Source organism: Phoxinus phoxinus (assembly GCF_949152265.1).
Source record: "Phoxinus phoxinus genome assembly, chromosome: 21".
Lineage (NCBI taxonomy): Eukaryota > Metazoa > Chordata > Actinopteri > Cypriniformes > Leuciscidae > Phoxinus > Phoxinus phoxinus.
Window position 1 is genome coordinate 11,552,093 of NC_136896.1, and position 21,889 is coordinate 11,573,981.

A 21,889-nucleotide genomic window follows, 5' to 3' on the forward strand; every position below is an offset into this window, starting at 1 on the left:
TACGTCACTAGGACCAAATTGTTGACCAATAGCAAGGTGACTGGGTCAGAGTATCTCTAAAATGGCAAGGCTTGTGGGTTGCTTCCGGACAGCAGTGCTGAGAATTTACCAACAGTGGTCCGAGGAGGAACAAACCCCAACCGGCGACAGGGTGTTGGGTGTCCAAGGCTCATCGATGCACAAGGGCAATGATGGCTATCCCCTCTGGTCCGAGGCAACAGAAGGTCTACTGTAGCACAAGTCGCACAAAAATGTAGCTGCAGACCAATCAGAGTGCCTATGATGACCCCTGTCCACCATCGAAAGTGTCAACGTTGTCGATCGAGTGGCCCATGGTGGCGGTGGGGTTATGGTATGGGCAGGCATATGTTATGGACAACGAACACAGGTGCATTTTATTAATGGCATTTTGAATGCACAGAGATACCATGATACCATGATACCACCGTTGCAAGGATCTGACACAATTCCTGGAAGCTGAAAACATCCCAGTTCTTGCATGGCCAGCATACTCACCGGACATGTCACCCATTGAGCATCTTTGGGATGCTCTTGATCGGCGTTTACGACACCGCGTTCCAGGTCCTGCCAATATCCAGCAACTTCGCACAGCCATCGAAGAAGAGTGGACCAACACTCCACAGGCCTCTATGCAAAGGAGATGTGTTGCACTGCGTGAGGCAAATGGTGGTCACACCAGATACTGACTGGTTTTCAGACCCCCCCAATACAGTAAAACTGCACATTTTAGAGTGGCCTTTTATTGTGGCCAGCCTAAGGCACACCTGTGCAATAATCATGCTGTCTAATCAGCATCTTGATATGCCACACCTGTGAGGTGGATGGATCATCTCGGCAAAGGAGAAGTGCTCACTAACACAGATTCAGACAGATTTGTGAACAATATTTGAGAGAAATAGGCCTTCTGTGTACATAGAAAAAGTATTTTTTTTTAAAAAGTCTTAGATCTGAGTTCAGCTCATGAAAATTGGGGGCAAAAACAAGTGTTGTATTTATAATTTTGTTCAGTATATATAGATGTAAATATGTGTTAATGTCATTGCATAAACAAAATATGCAACCAATCAACATTATAAAAAAAAAAAAAAGCATAAGCACATTTTTCAACTAAACATTTCCACTAAATTGTGTGTAAATTGTCTCCATTAATTTGTGAAAACGAATTACTTTAATGGGTTATGATATTCCCAATATTGTTATGAGGGTAGATTAAATTTAAACATGATTATAATGTACTGTAAATTAAATATAAAAACCTGTTGTCATCCTATTTGAAAACAAAAAAAAAACAAAAAACGACACCCAATCAGTGCATGTTCCAGTTTATTTTTATAGTATTTACAGAAGAATTTTTGACACAATATGCATTAATTTTCAATGTTCTTTTCCCCCCTCTTTTCTTACAGAACCTTGTTGCTATGACAAAATATCTCTACCCCATTATTGTTCTCTTAGCTCTTTAATACGTTTGGCGAGTTCTCACGTTGTCCCTGTGGAGGTTAGTCCTGTATGGTCAAGGAGCCATATTCACAAAGTTTTATCCCCTGAGTTATTTAAGAATATCACAAAAAAGTCACACACCAAACTACAAGGCGAAAAAGAGACCATTTACTTTGAGCATCCAGAAAAGCATTCAGGCTAATTTGCCTTTGCATGAAAAAACACTGTTTTGAGGAGCAAGGAAAACAGCAACAGCTCTTTAAATAACTCCTGAGCGAATCTTTGTGAATAGTGGCCGAAGTTTTACTTTGCATCTACACTGGATGTTCGCGGACAAGGTTGCAAGACAAGGAAACTTGTGTGTGATTATGCAGAAATGGATTGTCTTTACACTTTAGCTGTGACTGTCCACGTATGCACACTACCCATTAAAAAATGTTTTTCCACATGTTCCAGTTTTGCATCGTATTTCAATGTAATATGCTGAAGTGGTTATCATGTGAAAAGAAATTAAAAAACAAGCAGGCTGTGTCTTTGGTTGTATTGATGGTATTTCAGTTTATCCACACCGGTTTGTTAGTCTTTCATGGAATAGTTAATGGTGACATCATAGACGATTCATATTTACAACATCTGGGACGGTATTTTCCAGAATTTTACCACATAAAATTAGACGACCAATTGGATGAAACCTCCTCCACCCAGTTATTTTACAGACAGCATACAGCTTCTCATTTTGCTCTTCGCTATATTTGGCTTTGTAATTTCACATGTGTGCACCAGCGATGACTTCTTTGTGCCACTTTCCCATTTTAGTTCCTCTGTATTTGGGTTAGTAGCATATCCAGTGCCCTCGATTTCACAAAGTCTGCAGAATTAGGGAAAGTAGCAATAAAGAAGTCTTTTAAAGTATAGGGTACATTTGGAGGAATAGGGAAAAGTAAGATAGTTAGCAAATTCAACTGGGTGGCTTTATCGTTTGGATTACAATACAAAACTTTAATGAGCAGTTCCAATGGTTTTATTTTAATTTTTAGCAATCCATTTGCTCTTATCAGAGCTTGCAAAATGCATATCTATATTATATACTGTAGCTGAATTTACAGGTTAATACATATAATTGGCTTTAAATACAGGTAAACATTTACAATACATAAAAAACGGATAAAACTGATCACGCTCCGTGATGTGATCAGAAGAATATATTATTTTGTCAAAGCAATTATTCTGAAATAATTTACATCAAAAAGATCAAAAACCATCCTACAGAAATCACAGTATTTCTGTCTTGAGAAACAACAGTAACTGGTGTTTTGTCAATGGTTGGCTAAAACGGTGTGTACAGAGCTGCAATCATTATGTATATTATGAGAGGACATTTTTTAAGAATATCTTATAGGGAAGAAAAAAACTTCCCTTTTTGTACAGCCGGACACCCTGGAAGACAAACAAAATAGATGTGATTGTAAATTTACAGATAATTACAAATAATCTAGTTTTGTTAAAGGGAAGTCCTGCCAAACTAAGATGTATATATAAGGGGCGAAACCCTGGAGTATTAAAAAATAAAATATATCTATAAGGTTTTACTTTTTTGCCTTAGTGTTAGTAATATTGGTAAAGGTAAACTGGATATTAAGTGCTTATATAAAGTGCTGAAATTCAAATGATGCAACCATTGGCCATGTGTCTAATATTCCCTCATACTCATCCTGTATAGCTCCATCATATCTTCTCAGTTCACCTAAATATGGCACACAAAGTACATTCTGTGACCACATCGAAGTGTAAATAATCTGCTAAAATCTGAAATCAGTGCCTTAATAATGCAATATGTTTTTTTTTTGGAGAGCGAGTTTGGTTTGGTGTATGTAATTGCTGACAGTGTTCAAAATCGAAAGTTACGAATTTCAAGAAATTAGTGTTAAAACGAAGCGAGATATATAGAGATATGAGCCATCCACTACATGTCGGAGCTGTGTAGGTTATCATTGATCTCCGGTTCACTTAACAAATCGCGAGACTGGCCACAGGTGCATCGCCTACATTCTGTCTGAAGGCACCCAGCTAAAAATACCGGGAGCGAAGAATGAATGTAACTGCGGAACAATGGAAGGTCATGGCGTGGCTGTGGGTGTCAGATCTTGCTGTTCTCCAGGTGCGAGTCAATGTGCTTGATCAAGGCATCATCAGGGTAACCAACAGGGAAGATTAGCTGGCACAACGGGCAGCTCCTGACGTCACCCTCCTCCTCGGTCTCCATCCACAGCTGTAAAGGGCACAGTGATATAATTGACAGCCATAATGTTTAAAATCCACCATTAAAACGGATACAATAAAGGTGAAATGTGTCTTTTATTCAATGTTACATTGAATAAACAGCATCTTTCCCAGCTTGACTGGCACAAACTAAAGATTGATTTCCCTGAAATGGGTCAACACTGTTTCTCTGTGCCACTTTCAAGACATTTCAGTGTTTATTAGAGCAGCCAGACAGAGCAACATCATAAGTTCTCATTTAAATTTAATTGGCCGCACCCCACAGGAAGTTGAATCAGAATTGCAGGAAAAGGAGTTACAGAATTACAGAAATTTGACAAACAATGGCATTCTGGGGAATCAATTTTTGATAATTAAAAGTGTATGTAATAAAGTAGAAAACTAATTTAAATTAGTTAAACTAATTGAAAGGATTAGTTCACTCCAGAATGAAAATTTTCTTATAATTTACTCACCCCCACGTCATCCAAGATGTTCATGTCTTTCTTTCTTCAGTCGAAAATAAATTAAGGTTTTTGAGGAAAACATTCCAGGATTATTCTCCATATAGTGGACTTCAACGTGGACTAAAGGATTTAACGGCCCAAATTGCAGCTTCAAAAGGCTCTACACGATCCCAGCCGAGGAATAAGGGTCTTATCTAGCGTAACGATTGGGCATTTAAAAAAAAAAAGTATATACTATATACGTTTCAACCACAAATGCTCGACTTAACGCATTACGTAGTCAGGAAAGGTCAAGTGTGATGTAGGCGGAGCCGCGGAAGTACGGAAATTTGCTAATTTTCTCCTCCAAACTCATCTGACATCATTGTTTTACTTTTTTTTTTGTAAAGGGTGTTTGACTTAGTCTTTGCACATTTGCTTTGTAAACACTGGGTCGGTACTTCCGCCTACGTGTGACCTTTCCAACATGACTATGCAATGCATGAAGTCGTGGACATGCATCGCAGAGCTAGTGGAAGACAAGCATTTGTGTTTAAAAAGAATATAAAAGTATATAACAGATCGTTTCGCTAGGTAAGACCCTTATGCCTAGGCTGGGATCATGTAGAGCCCTTCAAAGCTGCATTAAAACTGCAATTTGGACCTTCAACCCGTTGGACCCCGGTGAAGTCCACTATATAAAGGAGAAAAATCCTGGTATGTTTTCCTCAATAACCTTAATTTCTTTTCGACTGAAGAAAGAAAGACAAGAACATATTGGATGACATAAATTATTGAGTGAGTAAATTATTAGTAAATTTTAATTCTGGAGTGAACTAATCCTTTCAAGTAAAAAAATAATGGATTAATGGATTTATTTTAATTCTGAATTCTGAATACTGTACAAATTTAAGGAATCCAGTCTGAAAACATATTTGTAATTCAGTTTGGTTTCGCAAAAGGTGCAGAAATCTCACATTTCACCTTTATGTTATTCTCAACATAGGCTCCTTGGAAAAATGTGCCTCACCTCCTAAACTTAAAAAAAACGTACCTATAGATACAATTTACTACAGTTTCCAGCTCAAATAAACAGTAGTGGCCGTAAAACACCAACAACTTTCAGTAATTTTCACACAGATTATGATTACAAGGGCAGATTATCAATTAATAATATATCAATTAATTTCACGTTGTACTTTGCACAATAATGTGTTATGACCTCGAAAGGCTTTTACCATAGTGCATGGTTTGTAAACTGATACATTTTAATGTTTGCTTCACACAACCAGCTCCATGTGCCTGGCTTTTTTTTGACATATTAAACTTACTCGGTAGCTCACCTGCATAATTGCGCTTGCAATGCGTCACGAAATGAGCAAGAAGCAATGTAATATCATTTTGCAGAAATGTTGCCACAGGCACGTTTTCCCAATGACCCTGGGTTGGTTATTCTGCCCATTGATTTGCTACTCACGTTGATGGACGGCCACGACTGGGCGTGCTCTGCATGCAGGTATCCAGGTGGGTGGCAGCTTAGGGTGTTGGGACGGGAAGGAATGGGAAAAGCGGAACAAGAGGCGGGGCCTCTGGAGCTCGATGAGGGGCTCGACACCCCCAGTGTTCGCGGTGGACTGATGGGATGAGGGCAGGACCACTCCTCCTCATCCTCTGAGGACTGCGGAGGCTGTGGGGATGGATGCAGAGATGCTGGGCTGTGCTGAGGGTCGAAATGCAAGTGGGACACATCCGAGTGGTGGAAGGACAGCTCCCTGGACAATCGTGGAGATTCACCCAATCCCCCATCGCCGGACTGAGAGCCCTGTCTTTGAACTAACATGTGCTGGCTTCCTCCATGTTGCTGTTGTTGTTGCTGCTGTTGCTGCTTCTGCTTGTGGTAGCTGTCGACATAAGGTCGAGGTTTCGGCAGGGTGGACACCGGGTCCAGAGTAAACCGTGGAGGCCGTTGATAAGCCGACGGATCGGCTACTTCAGAGTAACTGCGCCTTCCCTGGAAACTGGCCCTCAGGTGGTGCGAAGTGGGCCTGCAGGAATAGGAAGCGGGTCCGTCGCTGAGCTCAGGCAGAGGTGAGCGACGGTGCATGTCCGGAGAGAGACGCTGCAGGATAGGGGAGCGCCGCTGGGGCACAGGGGAGTGGCGCTGTTGGATGGGCGAGTGACGCTGTTGGATGGGGGAATGCCGCTGCGGAACGGGCGAATGCCTTTGGTGAGGGACAGGAGAGTGGCGCTGAACTAGAAGATGAACACAAAAGAGAAAAAAGCTCTATAGGTTAAATATATAAGCAGTAAGACATTAAACATAACCACGTTGGATAAATGCTTGAGATCAGTGTTAATTTTGTTAACAAAATTACTTCGAAAAGTCAGCATGAAATTAAATGTCACCATACTATTTTCTAAATCCATGCTATTATGTTTTACTTTAAAAAAATGTTTGACCTCGTAATCTTGAACTCGACCTTCTGGTCAAACAACATACTTCTCTCTGGTGACGTTTCGAATCCTTTATTTTGCTTAAACTCACCTCTGCAAGTTGGGATTCATCTATACCTTCATTATGGAGTGTGACGCCCAATCAAACAACTGATAAATATAAGTCACCGTCCTACATTTTTTCTTCTTTGATAATCCACTACACTCAGACGTATGTCACAATACAAAAGGAAAGATCTGTCATTACTTCCGTTTAATCTTCAATATCAACAATAACGAAGACGAGACAAAAAATGTGCACGATATTTAAGCAATTTCAATTAAAACATTGACGAAAATATGCCACTGCAACTATTAACAACTCACTAACAATGTTTTTTGAACAATAAACTAACTCACTCAGACACATCCTATACATATAAGATGAATCAGATTTAAATACACAGCATAAATATAGTCAGAATGAGCAAGTCACATTGTGATTATGCACTTTCCGTAACAACAAACAAAAACATGGGCAAATGACATGAAGTTTCTGTTCAAATAATGTGGTAAAATTAATGTATAAATAGTTTGAATATCTGGTTAAATTAAAAGCAGCATGCTTTCTTTTATAACCGGAAGAATGTCTTGAAAGGCAGTGTAAAGAAAACAGTCCCTAATGGACAGATAGACGTCTGTAATGACTTCCTCTTTCCCCTCGCATTTCCTCTTTGAGATATTTTCATATTGTTTTCCTGTGCATTCACCCCCCAGCACATGTGGTAGGTTACTTTTACACAAGTTTCTAAGTAGTAACAGGCATACAAGATCTTGTACAGAAGATGCATCTGTCTCTCAATAATAAGTCTAACGTGCATATGCTGAGCTTCTTGCAATCGTGAGATTGCAATCAGCTATTTAGAAAAATCAGTCTGTCTATCTATGAATCAGTAGGTTTTTTTTCCATCCGCTTCTGCTTTTTGGTCTGGTTTCCTATATCAAATGGGTTGTGTGGTTGAGTGCAAAGGTGCTAAAAAGATAAGGGGGGAGTTGTTCATGTTCTCAAACTCCAAAGAAGAGACTCTCAACCTGAGAGGCGATCAAGACGTCAGCAAAAATATTCCTTGTGGAATAAAGCGAGAGCAAACAAGCATGCAAAAAACACGTTTACACACCCACTGTGCTGAGTTTTGACGAGGTTGACAAATTGGTCTTATTGCAAAAGAGGTTCATTAAAGTATGAAAATATGATTATTACCTAAATCAGGTCTTCTTAACACTACATGGCTAAACGTTTGAGCATCCGGTCAGGTTGGCAGTTGATGTTTTAAATCATCCCAAAGGACTTTGAGTGCTGTGGGTAAACAGGCGTTATCCAATTTTTGGATCTTCTACCTAATCAAAGCCAGTTTCATTTCATTCAGTCATGGACCTCTTTCTACTGTACATGAGATAGCCAAACCGGTAGTTAGTCGGTTGTTCATGACTGTGTAAAATATAATTACAGTTCTATACAATCTATACATCTCTGAATGAATGTACTGTATAATATGGATGCCTTGTCCTCATACCTGGGCTAACCGGCTCCTGTGAGGCTTTCCGGAATATATCGGTCTGTTTCGAGGTCAGAGCCTGTAACTTGCCCAACTCCTCTGTTAGCTCAGTATAGGCCAAAGCCAGATTGACTCTGTATAGAGAAAAGGAGAAAAGGAGTGAATGAGAAAAGAAACTTTTAGTATTAAAACCACCAAGTGTAACCATCATTGCCATATTCTTGCTATATAAATAGCTCATACTGTAAATTGCACTTATTTACAAAACAAAGCATTATATACCAAGTGCAATTAATATCTTGCTAAGACCAGCTGAGATGGAACTGCACTGGATATAAACCGCAAAAAATATCAGCAGTACTTCCTCAGCACATATGACATATAAAAGCAATAATACGGTGATATGCTTCAGCACATAACAATGGTTGACAATTATGTTTATGACAGTTGGTAACACTATTTAACTGTGATATGTGTTTCTCCACCAGAAAGAACATAACGCATGACTGGGCCAGAGAAGAAAACAGTGTAGTTTGTAATCATATGACTCTGCCGCCGTCACTCACCATGGCAACAACATTTCTAAAAAGCCTCAGTCATCACAAAAATTGCCAACTGATTTCCTATACAACTGTGGTAGTCTGTCGTAGCACTCTGCGGTCTCATTCTTCACGCATTATAAAATAACTTTACCTCATAATCAATTTGTCATGTCTAATTGTTTTTTATATGATAAACATTCATATAAACAGTATTGTAAAGAAAAAATAAATGAAGGTGGTTTATTTTGCAGCAATGACTGGTCAACTGTACACCTTAACTTGCAAACTTGTTGGTTTCCTTTCATTGATAATCATTTCACAAAAATGATCAAATACTGTATTGATATTATCTTGATTACTCAAAAGATAAATTATTCAAAATACACAATACGCCTGACACAGATGAGTGATACATTTGGGATAATCATGTCAACTAATTTTGATGCATGGAAACAGAAACTTTGTCATCAGATGCACTTTATCTGATTTTGTGCTGACCAAATTCACAAAAACCTTCGCTGCTTTATTCTAAAAAGACTCATCACTTTTGAGATGGTGTCAGATATATCAGGAGACATTTCAGTTTTTACGCTTCAGAGGGCGCATGCGACCACTCACTTTTTTAAAACCTGCTTACATTCGCATGAATTTGAGAACCACAGAGAAGTATATATATAGTATGTGTAACCATCATAGTGTTAAATTAACTTGTACTTTTCGAGTCAGCACCATTCTACTGATAAAAAAACATAAAAGAGCTAATCTAATCACTGCAAAATTGAAAACAATTTCAAAAAGCTTTAAAGGTCAATCACTTTGTCTATGTAAAGTCAATATAATGCATATTTTAATTAATTGCAAATGATGATAATAATGACTAAATAAGAAAAAGAGAAAAACATGATGAGAGTCAAACATGCATGAAGGGGCCAATACTAATGAAGTTCACTGCATTTTAATAAGATGAGTCAAATGAGTCAGCCGCTGCCAAAGCGGTCTGGTGCAAAGTCACATCTAGTCGATTTTCTCTCTCAGTTAGTGGAGGACTAAACATTTTATCAGCCCCCACCCAAACACACACACACACACACACACACACACACACACACACACACACACACACACACACACACACACACACACACACACACACACACACACACACACACACACACACACACACACACACACACACACACACACACACACACACACACACACACACACACACACACACACACACACACACGCGGCCCAACGATATATGAGTAAGAGAGATCCAGCAGCATATAGTTGCATAATCATGCCTTGTATCTGTTTATATTGAGACTACTTAATACCAAAGAACAAACTGACCTCAGTATAGGCAATGTACTGGATCAGCTTTAATTTGTATTCATAGACCACAGATAAAAAGAAACCACCAGTGATCTGCAAAGTTTTCCCCTGTTGCCAGCCAATTAGCCATAGCATTGGATATTCTTACCGTTCTGCTCATTGTGTCCATCATTTGGCCCCTCTGGGCTCCTAAGCATCCATGGTACTCAGCTGAAATTAGTTTCCTTTCTCTTCCATCATTACAGACGCCTGAGCAACAACTCAACTGTCCAAGTGTCATCCTCATTTGATAGACACTATCTATCAAAGAGGTATTTACAGCAGATTTAGATGATGTGCAACACTTCTTTTCTCACCTCCACACATACTCGCGCGCGCGCGCACACACACACACACACACACACACACACACACACACACACACACACACACACACACACACACACACACACACACACACACACACACACACACACACACACACACACACACACACACACACACACACACACACACACACAGACACACACACACACAGACACACACACACACACACTTTTATCTTGCTTAGTTGGGGACATTTCATTTAATATTCAACAATATTATTGATCTGCCTACATTGACACCATTATGAGAACTGAACTGAGCTGAACGATGACATCACGGTTTTCAGGAGCGGTTATGTATATAAATGAACTAAATACATTTTTTTTACAACAAAGATGAAACATCACTGAGCTTACGTAAGCTGGACTGGGACGCAATTTTTTTCTGGAAACAAACTTTGTTGCATTATTTTCCTGTTATCTCTGTAAAGCTGCTTTGAAACAATCTGTATGTAAAAAGCACTATATAAATAAAGGTGACTTGACTTGACTTTTGTTGAGCAGTTGCAGTACTATTAAGTACAAAAAGAACAAAATGTAAAAAAAAAAAAAAAAACAGAGTGGGAGGATGTATACGTGTGTGTATATCTGAGCTTTTTTATGTGAATATTGATGATGATGAACTAGTGTGGGTGGGATGGGTATGTGGGCTGCTTGAGCGATGTCTGACCTTTGCTCTGAAACTTGTATCTACAATATTCTTCATCTTTATGCTAACAAATGTTGGCTATATGTATTTATCATTCTATTTTTGAGCAAAACTTCAATATAAAGCAGCCAAATAACTTAATCAGCACAGCACACACTGCAGACCATAAATACCATGTAATCAGGAACAAATAGTGACAGAAAAAGAGCATTATTAAAAATAGTTGCAAAACATCCATCTCAACTCTTCGAATCAGTTTCTTTGGGTAAAGTTTTGCTATCTGATATCTAACCAAACATCTCAATGTATGCACTTATGCACGCACGCTCAACACACACACTTAAAAAAACAGTTTAACTGAGAGTTTCTATACAATGAGGTGACACTCTCTGGCTTATAAAGTGGCATCACCTTACACCTTACAGTGCACCATATGCTTGAAGACCATTTTAACTGTTAGTTGAAGACAGTTTTTATTTAATCCGTAGCAGCTAAGTAAATTTAGCTGACAATGCATTAATATTAGCTAAATGTATCCATTTTCAATACTTTTATTACTGACTACTAGATCAATAAAGTTCCCATTAAAATCTAAAATTTTATTAGTACATTGCTTAAGAGAAAACACATAACATGTAGGCTATTAATTAGGGGCCAAGCACTGAAGGTGCGGGCACCTATTGTATCTGTTCCCGTTCTTATTAGGGGCCAAGCACTGAAGGTGCGGGCACCTATTGTATCTGTTCCCGTTCTTATTAGGTGTTCAAGCACGAAGTGCTGAAAACCTATTGTAATTGTACCGATTTTTATTATTATTATTATTATTCTCCTGTAAAACGCATCGTGCAGCCCAAACCGTAAGTGCTAGAGACTTGAAACTTTGCCACAAGGTAGTACAAAAATCGAGGAGAGGTTATCAAATTATGAGCCCAATTGGCCCATAGGTGGCGCTATAGCGCAAAAAACTAAAAAATCACACTATTTTGCTTATATCTCAATAACCCTTTGTCCTAGACTCAAGTGTCTTATATCATTGGAATCCTTGGCTCAAGACGAAGAAAATATCGCGGAGGTTTTTCATTTCCGGTATGCAAATTTTTCCGCCATTTTGGATTTTGTTCAAAACCTACTTTTGCAAACTAGCCCTAGGTTTTTTTGCCCGATCGGAACCAAACCAGTGCAGAAATGTTCTCTGGAGTCTGAAGATCAATAATTATTGAAAAAAACTTGAATTATCGATTCACGGTCGCTAGGGGGCGCAAAATGAACGTTGTGGGAGGAGTCTATTTTACTAAAATGCCTATAACTCGAGAAGTAAACGAGATAGCTTCACCAAACTTGGTACACATGTGTAGGAGGTCAATCTGAGGTCACGATAAAAAAACGCTCCGATTGGCCACATGGTGGCGCTATAACACAGAAAAAACATATAAACACCTGACCGTTTGTCCGATTGACTTGAAATTTGGTATGCAGTGTCTTGGCCCAAGGCCCCATGTATGTGTAAAAGGATATTGGCGTATCTCAAAAAACATGGCCGCCATTGGCCAATGAAGTTGAATCACCTATTAGACAAGGTTAACGGAGGCCAATCAGAACGAAACTCGGTGGGCGTGTTCAACTCATGGCCCTAGAGGTCTGTAAGAGTTTTGAAAGAAATCGGACACTAGTTGGCGCTAACGAGTTTTAAGGCTCTGTAATCACGTGGTGTTACAAATATCGTCACAATATGCATATCATTTGATAGATCTCCTCATGGTGAACATATTTGCCTCAAGAACTACTGCTGTCAATCAAATCGTTTATTAAATATTCACGAATATGTTAAAAACCTACTTTTGCGAACTAGTCCCTGGTTTTTCGCCCAATCAGAACCAAACAAGTCTAGGACAATTCTCTGGTCTCTCTAGATCAATAATTATCGAAAAAAAGTTGAACTTTTGCATTTGGGTGGCTGTAACAGGGTAATTTTAAAAAATGGGAGTGGCAAATTACACTCAAAAGCCTATAAATCCTAAAAAAAAACTCAGAACTTCACGAAAATTGGTGGGCATATGTGAAATAACATCATTAACAAGCATGCAAAATTATATGGAGATCGGACAATAGATGGCGCTATAACAGTTAGAAACAGTTAAAAACCATATATTTCCTATGGTAAATTGCCTGTATTGGCTGTAAATGGTGTTTTCCATCTATGATCAAATAATGTTCATATCATAATGTTCAAAACCAGTGCAGAATAATTATCTGGACTCTCTAGATCAATAATTATCAGAAAAAGTTGAACTCCTGCATTTGGATGGCTTCAATATGTAGCCTTGACCAAGTGTCCCCGAAAGCCTATATCTTTTCAATGAATGCTCAGATCTTCTTAAAAACATGTGAAATAACATGATAAAGAAGCATGAAAACTGTGTGTGTGTGTTTGTGTTTGTAAGCATGCAGATTACTGGTGAAACCAAGTAGTTCAAAATGAAAGTGAGCCAATAAGTGGTCTTCTACTGCCATCTGCTGGCCATACTAATTATTAATAGTCTTTTCACATGTGCTTTTGCATTCATATATTTAGACACTAAAAAATCCCTTCTATAACAATTACTATTATAACACAATCATATTTTGTCAGAGTTTATCATTTCATTTGTTCTGATGCTTCACATAATTGCTAGCAACGTGGTAAATCGTGGTAAATAACTCTAGAAACATGGTAAATCATAGTAAATAGGGTAAATCATGCTAGAATCCTGGTAAATCATTCTAGAATGTGGTATATCATGGTAAATCATCCTGTAACATGGTAAATCAAGGTAAACTAAGATAAATCATGGTAAACTATGGTAAATCATGCTAGAATCATTAAATCATAATAGAATGTGTTCAATTGTTGTAAACCATGCTAGATCAGGCTAAATCATGGTGAATCATACTAGAACTTGGTATATCATGGTAAACTATAGTAAATCATGCTAGATTCATGGTAAATCATACTGGAACATGGTAAATCATGAAAAATCACACTAAAATGTGGTATATCATGGTAAATCATGCTAAAACGTAGTCTTTTCCATCTATGATGTCAGTGATTAAATGCTTGCTAAATAAAACTTAATGTCTTAAATGCTTAAAGGCCTTAAAAGCTTGAACACCGACAAATGCTGCTTGCAGCTTTAATTAGGTGTTCAAGCACGAAGTGCTGAAAACCTATTGTAATTGTACTGATTTTTAGGTGTTCAAGCACGAAGTGCTGAAAACCTATTGTAATTGTACTGATTTTTATTAGGTGTTCAAGCACGAAGTGCTGAAAACCTATTGTAATTGTGCTGATTTTTAGGTGTTCAAGCACGAAGTGCTGAAAACCTATTGTAATTGTACCGATTTTTATTATTATTATTATTCTTCCGCCGTAAAACGCATCGTGCAGCCCAAACCGTAAGTGCTAGAGACTTGAAACTTTGCCAGTAGGTAGTACAAAAATCGAGGAGAGGTTATCAAATTATGAGCCCGATTGGCCCATAGGTGGCGCTATAGCGCAAAAAACAAAAAAAAATCACTATTTTGCTTATATCTCAATAACCCTTTGGCCTAGACTGAAGTGTCTTATATCATTGGAATCCTTGGCTCAAGACGAACAAAAAATCGCGCAGGTTTTTTTTTTCCGCCATGATAGATTTTCCGCCATTTTGAATTTTGTCAAAAACCTACTTTTGCGAACTAGTCCCTGGTTTTTTGCCCGATCGGAACCAAACCAATGCAGAAATGTTCTCTGGAGTCTGAAGATCAATAATTATTGAAAAAAAGTTGAAATTTCGATTCACGGTTGCTAGGGGGCGTCAAAACGTTAATATGGGCGGAGCCTATTTTACTAAAATGCCTATAACTCAAGTAGTAAATGAGATAACTTTACCAAACTTGGTACACATGTGTAGGAGGTCAATCTGAGGTCACGATAAAAAAACCGCGTCGATTGGCCACATGGTGGCGCTATAACACAGAAAAAACGTATAAACACCTGACCGTTTGTCCGATTGACTTGAAATTTGGTATGCCGTGTCTTGGCTCAAGGCCCCATGTATGTGTAAAAGGATATTGGCGTATCTCAAAAAACATGGCCGCCATTGGCCAATTAAGTTTAAGACAAGGTTAACGATGGCCAATCAGAACGAAACTCAGTGGGCATGTTCAACTCATGGCCCCAGAGGTCTGTAAGAATTTTGAAAGAAATCGGCCACTAGTTGGCGCTAACGAGTTTTAAGGCTCTGTAATCACGCGGTGTTACAAATATCGTCACAATATGCATATCATTTGATAGATCTCCTCATGGTGAACATATTTGCCTCAAGAACCAATGCTGTCAATCGAATCGTTCATTAAATATTCGCAATTACGTTAAAAACCTACTTTTGCGAACTAGTCCCTGGTTTTTCGCCCGATCGGAACCAGACCAGTCTAGGACAATTCTCTGGACTCTCTAGATCAATAATTATCGAAAAAAAGTGTCATTTTTGCATTTGTATGGCTATAATTGGCTCATTTAGAAAAGGGGTGTGTCAAAATACACTCAAAAGCCTATAAATCCTAAATAAAAACTCGGAATTTCACAAAAATTGGTGAGCATATGTGACATAACATCATTAACAAGCATGCAAAATTTTATGGAGATTGGATCATAGGTGGCGCTATAACTGCTAAAAAGCTTTAAAACCATATATTTCCTATGGTAAATTGCCTGTATTGGCTGTAAATGGTGTTTTTCCATCTATGATGTCAGTGGTTAAATGCTTGCTGAATAAATCTTAATGTCTTTTGAGGCTAAGGTGCTTAAAGGCCCAAAAGGCCTTAAAAGCTTGAACACCGACAAATGCTGCTTGCAGCTTTAATTATTATTATTATTATTATTCTTCCGCCGTAAAACGCATCGTGCAGCCCAAACCGTAAGTGCTGGAGCTTTGAAACTTTGCCATATGGTAGTACAAAAATCGAGGAGAGGTTATCAAATTATGACCCCGATTGGCCCATAGGTGGCGCTATAGCGATCAATTGCGCGAAACTGGTCATAACTCCTAGATCGTATGTCGTAGACTCAAGTGTCATATATCATTGGAAAGCTGACCACCTGACGTAAAAAACGTATATCTCCGATTTAATTTCCGCCATGATAGATTTTCCGCTATTTTGAATTTTGTTAAAAACCTAATTTTGCGTACTAGTCCCTGGTTTTTTACCCGATCGGAACCAAACCAATGCAGAAATGTTCTCTGGAGTCTGATAATCAATAATTATTGAAAAAAAGTTCAATTATCGATTAACGGTCGCTAGGGGGCGTAAAATTAACGTTGTAGGCGGAGCCTATATTACTAAAACGCCTATAACTCAAGTAGTAAATGAGATAACATCACCAAGCTTGGTACACATGTGTAGGAGGTCAATTTGAGGTCACGATAAAAAAACCGCGTTGATTGGCCACATGGTGGCGCTATAACACAGAAAAAACGTATAAACACCTGACCGTTTGTCCGATTGACTTAAAATTTGGTATGCAGTGTCTTGGCCCAAGGGGCCATCTATGTCTAGAAGGATATTGGCGTATCTAAAAAAAAAATGGCCGCCATTGGCCAATGAAGTTTAAGCACCCATTAGACATGGTTAACGGAGGTCAATCGTAACGAAACTCGATGGCCATGTTCAACTCATGGCCCTAAAGGTCTGTAAGAGTTTTGAAAGAAATCGGCCACTAGTTGGCGCTAACGAGTTTTACGGCTCTGTAATCACGTGGTGTTACAAATATCGTCAGAATATGCATATCATTTGATAGATCTCCTCATGCTGAACAACTTTGCCTCTAGAACTAATGCTGTCAATTAAATTGTTCATTAATTATACGCAATTACGTTAAAAACCTACTTTTGCGAACTAGTCCCTGGTTTTTCGCCCGATCGGAACCAGACCAGTCTAGAACAATTCTCTGGACTCTCTAGATCAATAATTATTTAAAAAAGTTGAACTTTTGCATTTGGATTGCTATAAGAGGGTAATTTAAGAAAAGGGGCGTGTCAAAATACACTCAAAAGCCTATAAATCCTAAATAAAAACTCAAAACTTCACAAAAATTGGTGAGCATATGTGCAATAACATCATTAACAAGCATGCAAAATTTTATGGAGATCGGACCATAGGTGGCGCTATAACTGTTAAAAAGCTTTTAAACCATATATTTCCTATGGTAAATTGCCTGTATTGGCTGTTAATGGTGTTTTTCCATCTATGATGTCAGTGGTTAAATGCTTGCTAAATAAATCTTAAAGTCTTTTAAAGTTAATGTGCTTAACGGCCTTAAAGGCCTTAAAAGCTTGAACACCGACAAATGCTGCTTGCAGCTTTAATTATTAGGTGTTCAAGCACGAAGTGCTGAAAACCTATTGTAATTGTACTGATTTTTATTATTATTATTATTATTATTATTCTCCTGTAAAACGCATCGTGCAGCCCAAACCGTAAGTGCTAGAGACTTGAAACTTTGCCACAAGGTAGTACAAAAATCGAGGAGAGGTTATCAAAATATGAGCCCGATTGGCCCATAGGTGGCGCTATAGCAACCAATTGCACGAAACTGCTCATAACTCCTAGACCGCATGTCATAGACTCAAGTGTCTTATATCATTGGAAAGCTGACCACCTGACGTAAAAAATGTATATCTCCGATTTCATTTCCGCCATGATAGATTTTCCGCCATTTTGAATTTTGTCAAAAATCTACTTTTGCCAACTAGTCCCTGGTTTTTTGCCCGATCGGAACCAAATCAGTGCAGAAATGTTCTCTGGAGTCTGAAGATCAATAATGATCGGAAAAAAAAGGAAATTTCGATTCACGGTCGCTAGGAGGCGCAAAATGGACGTTGTGGGAGGAGCCTATTTGACTAAAATGCCTATAACTCGAGAAGTAAACGAGATAGCTTCACCAAACTTGGTACACATATGTAGGAGGTCAATTTGAGGTCACGATAAAAAAACCGCGTCGATTGGCCACATGGTGGCGCTATAACACAGAAAAAAACATATAAACACCTGACCGTTTGTCCGATTGACTTGAAATTTGGTATGCAGTGTCTTGGCCCAAGGCCCCATGTATGTGTAAAAGGATATTGGCGTATCTCAAAAAACATGGCCGCCATTGGCCAATGAAGTTGAATCACCTATTAGACAAGGTTAATGGAGGCCAATCAGAACGAAACTCGGTGGGCGTGTTCAACTCATGGCCCCAGAGGTCTGTAAGAGTTTTGAAAGAAATCGGACACTAGTTGGCGCTAACGAGTTTTAAGGCTCTGTAATCACGTGGTGTTACAAATATCGTCACAATATGCATATCATTTGATAGATCTCCTCATGGTGAACATATTTGCCTCAAGAACCAATGCTGTCAATCAAATCGTTCATTAAATATTCTCAATTATGTTAAAAACCTACTTTTGCGAACTAGTCCCTGGTTTTTTGCCCGATCGGAACCAGACCAGTCTAGGACAATTCTCTGGACTCTCTAGATCAATAATTATCGAAAAAAAGTTAAACTTTTGCATTTGGGTGGCTGTAACAGGGTCTTTTTAAAAAATGGGCGTGGCAAATTACACTCAAAAGCCTATAAATCCTAAACAAAAACTCAAAACTTCACAGAAATTGGTAGGCATATGTGTCATAACATGCTGAAGAAGCACGCCGAGTTTCATGGAGATCGGACCATATGTGGCGCTATAACTGTTAAAAAGCTTTGAAAACCATGTATTCCCTATGGTGACTTGCCTGTATTGGCTGTAAATGGTATTTTCCATCTCTGTAATCACGTGGTGTTAAAAACATCCACATAATATGCATATATTTTGATAGATCTCCTCATACTGAACAACTTTGCCTCAAGAACCACTACTGTCAATAAAATTGTTCATTAAATATTTGCTATTATGTTAAAAAGCTACTTTTGCAAACTAGTCATATTGACATAAGTGGTTTAATACTGCCCCCTTCTGGTCACTTGGTCATACTACTCACTAATATTGTTCTATAATTCATATTTAGACTTTATAAAATCACTATTTTAACATTTACAATCACATTTTGACAAAATTCATCTATTGGAGTATTACTATTGACAATTGTATCACACTGAGAAATGGGAATTGTGGAAGTGAAAGTGAAAAAGAGGCCGCCATTTAGGCCACGCCCCCCGCAGTACAAATTCACTCATAACTCGAAAACGGAAAGTCGTTGCGCGCTCAAATTTTGATGGTAAGGTCCTCTCCAGGCTCTTAATCGAAATCTATTGTCGCGGAGCTCAGGAACGCCCCCCCGCGAATGTCGAATTCGCGAGACCTCCGAATTCGAACGGCTGTAACTCCCGAACCAGACCACCCCAATCCTTGTGGAATAGCTTGTTGGAAAGGGCCCGTCCCCGCCTAGCTTCGATTCGATTTTGGTGCAATTTGGCCCGGGCATTCCCGAGATATAAGCCAAAAAAGGATTGCATTTGAACGGGAATAACTCCCGGCCCCAATCGCCCACCAACACCAGGATGGTCTCATTACACAGGGCCCCTCGAGCACTATCTAAGCTCCGATTTTCAGATTTTTTCGCCTTCTCGTTCCCGAAATATAAGTGAAAAACCAAATTTCCATTCATTCATTCACTTCAACTGTAAGATAGAGGCTGCAATACCAGTGTTGTCCACTAGAGAGAGCAGCAGGATTATATTTGTAATCTTTTTATCAGCTTTCAGTATTGACTAACAAACAAATGCTTAAAGCTATATCTTTGTTATTTTGATGGACGTGTAATGTGTGTAAGCATGCATAATGGAGTTAACATGGAAAAACTGGTTTGGTTTAGTGCAAAATACTGGTAAAAATCAAGACTTGTAAAAGTACATGTTAAAAGACTATTAATAAGTAGAATGTCCAGCAGAGGGCAGTAGAAGACCACTTATTGGCTCACTTTCATTTTACATGTATATATTTAGACACTAAAAAATCCCTTACATAACGATTAGCCTACTATTATAACACAATCATATTTTGTCAGAGTTTATTACTTCATTTGTTCTGATGCTTCACATTATTGCTAGCAACATGGTAAATCATGGTAAATAACGCTAGAAACATGGTAAATCACAGTAAATAGGGTAAATCATGCTAGAATGTGGTGTATCATGGTTAATCATCCTGTAACATGGTAAATCATCCTGTAACATGGTAAATCAAGGTAAACAAAGATAAATCATGGTAAACTATGGTAAATCACGCTAGAATCATATTAAATCAAACTAGAATGTGTTCAATTGTTGTAAATCATGCTAGAACAGGGTAAATCATGGTGAATCATACTAGAACTTGGTATATCATGGAAAACTATAGTAAATCATACTGGAACATGGTAAGTCATGCTAAATCATACTAGAACATAGTAAATCATTATAAATCATCCTAGAACATGGTAAATCATGGTAAACTTTGATAAATCATGGTAAACTATGGTAAATCATGCTAAATGTATGGTAAATTGTAAATCATGGTAAATGGACTTTTCTATCTATGATGTCAGTGGTTAAAAGCTTGCTAAATACAACTTAATGTCTTAAATGCTTTAATGTGCTCAAAGGCCTTAAAGGCTTGAACACCGATAAATGCTGCTTGCAGCTTTAATTATTATTAGGTGTTCAAGCACGAAGTGCTGAAAACCTATTGTAATTGTACTGATTTTTATTATTATTATTATTATTATTATTATTATTCTGCCGTAAAACGCATCGTGCAGCCCAAACCGTAAGTGCTAGAGACTTGAAACTTTGCCAGTAGGTAGTACAAAAATCGAGGAGAGGTTATCAAATTATGAGCCCGATTGGCCCATAGGTGGCGCTATAGCAATCAATTGCGCGAAACTGGTCATAACTCCTAGACCGTATGTTGTAGACTCAAGTGTCTTATATCATTGGAAAGCTGACCACCTGACGTAAAAAATGTATATCTCCGATTTAATTTCCGCCATGATAGATTTTCCGCCATTTTGAATTTTGTCAAAAACCTACTTTTGCGTACTAGTCCCTGGTTTTTTACCCGATCGGAACCAATCCAGTGCAGAAATGTTCTCTGGAGTCTGAAGATCAATAATTATCGAAAGAAAGTTGAAATTTCGATTTACGGTCGCTAGGGGGCGTCAAAACGAGAATGTAGACGGAGCCTATTTTACTAAAATGCCTATAACTCGAGAAGCAAATGAGATAGCTTCACCAAACTTGGTACACATGTGTAGGAGGTCAATCTGAGGTCAGGATAAAAAAACCGCGTCGATTGGCCACATGGTGGCGCTATAACACAGAAAAAACATATAAACACCTGACCGTTTGTCCGATTGACTTGAAATTTGGTATGCAGTGTCTTGGCCCAAGGCCCCATGTATGTGTAAAAGGATATTGGCGTATCTCAAAAAACATGGCCGCCATTGGCCAATGAAGTGTAAGCACCTATCAAACAAGGTTAACGGAGGCCAATCAGAACGAAACTCAGTGGGCATGTTCAACTCATGGCCCTAGAGGTCTGTAAGAGTTTTGAAAGAAATCGGCCACTAGTTGGCGCTAACGAGTTTTACGGCTCTGTAATCACGTGGTGTTACAAATATCATCACAAAATGCATATCATTTGATAGATCTCCTCATGGTGAACAACTTTGCCTCAAGAACCACTGCTGTCAATCAAACCGTTCATTAAATATTCACGAATATGTTAAAAACCTACTTTTGCGAACTAGTCCCTGGTTTTTCGCCCAATCGGAATCAGAC

General features: G+C 38.5%; 1 protein-coding gene across 1 annotated transcript in view; it reads right to left on the reverse strand.

Annotated features, from left to right (window-relative positions):
- Positions 1 to 1,328: 1,328 nt before the first annotated feature.
- tbkbp1 (TBK1 binding protein 1) overlaps positions 1,329 to 21,889 on the reverse strand; it is a 90,601-nt gene continuing 70,040 nt past the window's right edge. The window contains exons 8-10 of the mRNA XM_079594780.1: positions 8,174 to 8,289; positions 5,644 to 6,419; positions 1,329 to 3,730 (exon numbers count right to left, since the gene is read on the reverse strand). Coding sequence (XP_079450906.1) covers positions 3,599 to 3,730; positions 5,644 to 6,419; positions 8,174 to 8,289 — 1,024 coding nt within the window. The 3' untranslated portion in view covers positions 1,329 to 3,598. The remainder of the gene's footprint in view (positions 3,731 to 5,643; positions 6,420 to 8,173; positions 8,290 to 21,889) is intronic.